Source organism: Aplysia californica, unplaced genomic scaffold (assembly GCF_000002075.1).
Source record: "Aplysia californica isolate F4 #8 unplaced genomic scaffold, AplCal3.0 scaffold00405, whole genome shotgun sequence".
Taxonomy (NCBI): Eukaryota; Metazoa; Mollusca; class Gastropoda; order Aplysiida; family Aplysiidae; genus Aplysia; species Aplysia californica.
Genome location: NW_004797675.1, coordinates 651,715 through 658,947, shown reverse-complemented (window position 1 = coordinate 658,947; position 7,233 = coordinate 651,715). Strand labels below are relative to the sequence as shown.

The window sequence follows — 7,233 nt, the reverse complement described above, 5'->3', positions numbered from 1 at the left end:
TCTAGTAGTACAAGGTTGAGACGTGAAATTATTCACGGATCGCGCAAATTACCGTTCTTCGATATATGGGGGGAAAAAAAGAAATTCTTTGAAATCTTGGGAGTTAAAATTTTCGAACCTGATACAAGTTACTACGTGTTGTGTGTGTGAGCATGTGTGTGAGAGCTTTCTGTGTATGTGTGTGTGTGTGTGTGTGTGTGTGTGTGTGTGTGTGTGTGTGTGTGTGTTTGTGTGTGTGTGTGTAAACTCAAGGCAACGCGATGTACAGAAAAGCAAAACATAGGACATATAGGTGAATGGCACAGCTGACTTGGCTAAGACAAAAAAAGGAGAAACAGAATACATTATACTTGTAATAATTTGAAGACGGGCGTAATGTTTTCACCTTTCGTATACAACAAAATGAGATTATTCTTATAAATTCAAATACAAAGACCGCAAAGAAGACAAGATCTTTCAGCAGTATCACAGTTTCTGATAAAGCAGAAGGTAGATTTCAGTTAGTATAAAACATAGGCACAGACGAGAAAACAGGTGTACTTGCTATTCATGAAACATTAAAGTCGATATCAAACTAAGAAGGTAGAAGAGACAGAGACAGAGAAGAAGAGAGAGGGGGAGGAGAGAAAGAAAAAGGAAGGGGGAGGTAGGGGAGGGAAATAGACAGACAGACAGACAGACAGACAGACTGAAACACACACACACACACACACACACACACACACACACACACACACACACACACACACACATACACAGGTAGTCAGACAGACAGACGGACATACGGATAGACAGAGAGGTTGGGGGGGGGGGAGGGTCTCATCAACAGACATAGCAAAACTCCTCTCTTTAAGTTTATATTAATTTGTCTTTCTTCTGTTTTAAATCTCCCCTCAATTTGCAAAGGTTAAAAGACGAGCCCTTAATGAGAGCGTGGGAGTCATGTCGAAAGGGATTACCTAATGAGCTGACACTGACAGGATGTGACGTAATTGGCTGTATTTTTAGACCTGCTACATGAACCTTCTTTCATGATGTCAAATTAATCTCGTAACAGTGAGCTTTTGGCGTGTAGGATCATCAGAGACAAAATTTCCTCTAAAAAGGATCATGTGTTGTCGCTGAAAGTGTTACTTAACATGCTGCTGTTGTCATTTTAATTATTGATGCAAAATTATGTGAAGTTTCCAGTCCAAAAAAAGCCCAGTTAAGTCACATTTTTTTAATGAGGGTTTTTTTGCTGCCACAAAGCTTTGCCTTGTGCTATTGTTAGGTGAAAAAAATGTTATTATCCTCATTTTCTTTCGTATTTATTTATTCAGATGTGAATTATCCCTACTGGAGTCTAACTGTAGATATGTTGTTTTCCTAAAGATCAATTGCAGTTTTTCTACCGTGTCCTGATAGATACTGATTTCTTCTCAGATCTCCCATGTGGGTGTTTTTTTAGTAGAGGAGTTACGGCGCTCGCAACTGCATAAGGTCATATGAGCGCCGACTTTCTTATATATGCCCAAATAGATAATATTATCTCTCCAGCTACCTTTATCGTGGTACAGAAAAAGTCATATTATTGCGCCGTGTTCGTTATAAAATGACAATTTAGAGAACTCTGAATCTGCTAATTATTGACAACATTCTTCAAACACCTTACAAATTCCCTGTCAGTTGCATGTGATGTTAGTGTCTCTATGATAAAGCACGTGTAACTATTACGACTTGAGTGGAATATAATATAGACCAACGCTATGGAAGTCTCAAGGTTTGTTTTCTTTTTTCTTTTTTTTTTTTTCTTTTTTTTTTGGGGGGGGGGGTTTGGAGGGTGGCGTTGTCGTTAAGCCTATGCTAGTCTGATTATAAAAAAAGAAAACAAAAAAACAAAACAAAAAACCAAAAAAAACCAACAACAACAACAAATATATATATATGCATATATATATATATATATATATATTTATATATATATCGAGTGTTTGAAACAAGTCGCTCTCATTATACACCCCCTTCAAACTAAATATATTTTAACTTAGGCAATGATAACCCCCCCCCCCCCCCCCCAACCGTGAACTCTGTTTTTTTTAGGTTAACGTTTATGTTCAGAATAAAAGAGCGCTATTGGACAATGAAAGATTCAAGCCATTAGCATTAAAGCGTATCTTCTGAGCCAGTGATAATCATTTTCACACGAAATAATGGTCATTTCAAACATAATGATAATCATTTCACGCTCCCTTCATTCCACAAACAGAATAAAAAGTCAGGAAAGATAATAGAATAGGTTGTACTCATCACCTGCTAGTGTAGATTCTCAACAGTTTCTGAAGACGGCACGATTTCATCCGTAAATAAGAAAAAATAGGAACAAACCTACTTTTTTTTAAAAGAAGAGAAGACATGAGTTGCTATGGCCATTTTGGAGGGGGGGGGGAGGTGGGTTCTAAAGTTGGTTATCACACCTTTACATCCCCACAAATAGAATTAGAGTAGATCTAGGTGCAAATTATTACCATGTTTGTTTTGGGGTTGTTTTTTTCTTTTAAGAAGAAGACAAGAATTGCTTTTGTCGTTTACGGCTTTTTTTTTTTTTTTTTGCTTTTTTTCTATTTTGAAAATCATAATGTCGTGACTGGAAACAAGCATTACAGCAGCTGTTCTGAAAGTTGAAAGTCGTCAATGTAAATCCCATGCCCACTTGGTGACGTCAAGGAATTCTCGCGACACACAATGATGCATTTCCGGTTATCCCCGACATCTATGGCAGTTTTCCTCTCATGTCTAGACTGATCAGACCTGTGGAGTTACAGGGAACAGGGCGGGTAGAGGGGGAGAGAGAAATAGTCTGGTTGTTAGGCGTTCTTTCAAGTGGGCGTGAACAAGCAAGTGTCATAAAAGTATTATCAACGGTAACAGAAGCAACAACAAAACAACAGCAACAGCAACAATAATAATAATAGTAATAATAACAATAATAATAACAATAATAATAATAATAATAATAATAATAATAATAATAATAATAATAATAATAATAATAATAATAATAATAATAATAATAATAACAATAACAATAATAATAATAATAATAATAATAATAATAATAATAATAATAATAATAATAATAATAATAATAATAATAATAATAATAATAATGACAACAACAACAATAGCAGTAGTAGCAACAACAACAATAACAATAATAACAACAATTACAGGAACAGTGACGATAATAACCAACAGCTACAACAACAACAATAGCAGCAACAACAATAGCAACAACAACAGTAACAATAGCTAAACGAACAACAACCGCAACAGCAGCAACATCAACAGGAGAAACAACAAGAGCACCAACAGCAGCAACCATAACAACAGCAGAAGCAACTGCAGCAACGACAAAATGTATGCTACATGTAAGATGCCCAGATCCCCCTAAACCCCTACCCACCCTCCTCCACCCTTCCAGCTATCAAAACAAGATATATTCAAAGTGGGGGGGGGGGAGGGTGTTACTCACCCACCATTTCACAAGACAGGATTTTGTTATAATTCAACAATCACAGATTTTAGTGTACTCTATGGTATCGAATAGCAAGCCGCCTAACCACTTCACCACAGACGCTTGTAACTTTGATTGATACTTAAAAGACGTAATAGGGTTCTGAAAGTTTCGCAGCGACCTGCCTTATGATTTTCGTGGAAACGTCACCACCACAACAACATCATATATAGTTAATATTATGCGATTCCTTTGACGTGCCAATGCTCATTTTGGTCATATACGTGCCGAAGATGAGAGGTATCACAAAACAGTAGCAAACACAAAAAAGGAATGAAAGATAAGGACGATAGATGTTGAATAGGAAAGTAGGAGCAAAACACATCAGAGCACCCACCGACTACCTGCAAAATCTTAGTTGCATCATTTTCGAAGTCAAGTGAAAAAGTAAAAAAATAAATGTACATGTATATGCTTATTATCCAAGTGTGTACATGTGCATGTGCTCATTTGCGTGTGAGCGTTATTGTGCCTGAGCATGCATTCAGATCTCGTTGTGTGACTTTGCCCCGTAAAAATGTAGGAAAATACAATACTATGACCACGTAAAACGACACAAGACCATTGCGAAAGAGGTGCTCGAAGGAAGGACGTGGTCCAGGAGAGCCAGGGGCGAAGAAGAGTAACTTAATAATGATAATAATAATTGAATTTATATAGCGCACATCCACGCTCAAGAGCATGCTCTATGCGCTTTACAACTATTATTACCCCCAGCAGACCCTCTGAGAACACTCAGAAACATTCTCGGCTTCCGCAGAAGCATACAGTGCAAGCTGCAGATTTCACGCGCTCAAACACTATCAAACTGACAAGATCGTTCACTGTCCATAGCCGGGTACCCATTTCCACCTGGGTAAAGGGAGGAAAATTTGTGCAAAGTGCCTTTCCCAAGGACACAACGTCGGGCCCCTGACGGGATTCGAACCTACGACCTTACGGTTGCGAGTTCGAAAGCCTAACCACTAGGCCACCAACTTGGATGGACAAAATAAAAACATGGACTGGCCTCAAGGGCACGGTCGTGCACTGCCGCCCAAAAATGTTAACGCACAACACCCACAAAGTGACAATAAAAGAATCTTTACTATCCACCATCCAATCAGTTTTCCGTACAAGTTCCTCACCAGAACCTATTCGTTCATTACAACATCTGCAACAACTCGAAAACATCTACTATACCATATCAAGTTCTTGTGCTTCACCCAAGTAAAAAATGGTCTGTTCAGTGGTGTAATCTATCTCGGAAAATGCGCTATGGGACGACCCAAACAACGATGACGTTTTGACCGAGTTTCTTAGTTCATAAATATTAATAAGGTGGCACAATCTCAATGTGCCACAGCCGAACAAAGCCCATAGAGACAGTCTAAAAATAATGTGATCTCAGACCAGTTCACCATAGCCTACACAATTCAATGCCCGTATTATGATAGCTTTGGAGCAATCCACGGGAGTGCTCCCAGCGATGTGCGATTGGTCCATTCTATTGCCATTTATATCTCTAGCCCCACCTCTGTAACCGTGAACTTGAGCGAGGTCAACATGACGTAATTAAGTCATTGTGTTAGAAGTTGGAATGGTGTGGTGGTGAAAGTTTTATTACTCGAGTGTGTATTCCAATGCAGGATGAATGAAGTTGATTGCAAATAAATTCAGTCACCAAACAAGGTAACAAGAAGAGAGTGAATGAATTAAGTCCTCACCAACCCAAAAATATCAAAATAATACAATGAATAAAAAGTGGAGTGGCTAACAGACAGCGTTAGCAAATTATACTCATTGTAGACCTAGATTAGGCCTACGGTTTCTCCTGTCTGCTTTTTGGAACTGAGGACCCCAAGAAGTCTAAGACAAGTTTTACTGATCTTGTCCATGTAAAAAACAACGCATTAAAATCAAAAGTCACCAAGAGCGCACGTAAAAAATGCCGTTAAGTATCATACTTTCAGACAAGTAGACATAGTAGCTAGTCGTAGGTCATCGCATTGCAACGTCTCACTATAACGAACTGGTGAGAAAGAACAGGCACGCATTGTGTAATACGGGGTGCTCACTACGGATCGCCCGCCTCGATCGACTCAAAAACAAACGTGTTTGTTTTCAGTTTCAGACGATCGAGTCGGGCGATTGGCCCGATCCAGCCGTAGTGGGCACCCCGTATAAGGTTATCTAGTGTATTTTGTTCTGTGAAACTCACGAACTCGTCCTTCGCGGTCATGAAAAGGCTGATTTGTCGGGGAACAGAGGTATTAAAATTTTTCGCTAACGCTATGCAGACTCTTCGACATTGTTTGCCCACTCTACAAAATTTATCTGCGTTTGTCACTGGAATATTCCATGGCCGTCTGAAACAAGTAACAGTCTCGACTAATTAGCGCAGTCTTCATTTGGAAAGGAGAGATCGAGCTCTGTCTTGAAGAAATTCAGCATGTGCACTGAGACGATAATTCCATCCACGATGGTATCCTGAATGTATTAAAGAGTGAAACATTTTCCCTTCTTTTTGCACTTTTTCAACAAAGTGTACACGCGCGTTGGCGCTGTTTATGGGATCCTCTAACACAGAAGTACAACGCCCATAGAGCCTAACAAGTTATAGACTCGTTTAAAGTAGCTGTCGATGAAATTAGAAACAGTATGCGTGTTCCATCAACAAGAGAGACCACAGAGAAACACGCTTCCAAGAGACGCAGGCATTACAACACCAACGAAATTGCTGCAAAGCAGGCCTGTGACATAATAGTTACTCAAATTGTGACAGTTTCTTGAAGCAAAATAAAATCAACGCACTCTCAAAGTGCGATTCCTCCAAATTCCAGGACTATCAAAAGTTTCCAACAGTTCTTTTAGGATCGTTTACAGAAATATTACTGTTTTGCTTAAAATCAAATTACAAACAGAATTATAAGTATTACATTGCAATGAAATAGGTAAATCTGCTCAGTGTCGTATAATCCAGGGCCTTTATTCAACTCTGAAGGACTGCAAATTCGAGACAACATTTAGGGAAGTATGCAAAATACCAGAAATCGCACTGACGTTTATGTCGATCCACAAGGACAACAATGACAGCATGACCAACTTCGTCAACAGAATAATGGACGTTTTTGCTCCATCCAGGTAAAGAACGAAAGGAAAACTTCTTCTTCAATATATTTTCTCAAACCGGGTAGGATGAAGAAAAGATCTAATTTACATGCCCTTGACTATCTTCAACCTGCTTTAACCTAATTGTGCACGCCCACTTTTTAGACCCACGAGCGCCCCTGACTGGCCTGGATATAGCAGTATTATTTTTTGAGCAACGGCAGCTCGCTCGCGGCCGTGAAGGGTGGAGGGTCATTACTCGTCAACCTCTGCGTCAGAGATAACACTCCAGAATGATGATCCAGATGACCACAGCGTGAGGGTTCACGCATGCACATACGTGAAAGATATCATTCTAATTCAGAACATGCTATTGTGGGCGATATCTCCCACTAGCTGGAGGTCTGATCATTTTGGTGGGCGGTGGGGACAAGTATTAATTCAAGCCCAGCTCGAAAGTAGATATGTGAGGCATTGTGGTGAAATCAGACTTTCGCCAAAAATAATGAAATCAAAGAAATAGGCAATATTCAGCCCGTTTTGCAATTTTATCGAATTTGTGTGTGTGTGGGGGGGGGGGGGGGTTT

At 39.4% G+C, this 7,233-nt stretch overlaps 1 protein-coding gene across 1 annotated transcript in view; it reads right to left on the bottom strand.

The window, feature by feature from the left end:
- Positions 1-2,574: 2,574 nt before the first annotated feature.
- The window catches only part of LOC101852560 (endoglucanase 4), a gene marked incomplete in the record, with an annotated part of 33,211 nt that continues 28,552 nt past the window's right edge, over positions 2,575-7,233 (bottom strand). The window contains 1 exon segment of the mRNA XM_013085771.2: positions 2,575-2,790. Coding sequence (XP_012941225.1) covers positions 2,753-2,790 — 38 coding nt within the window.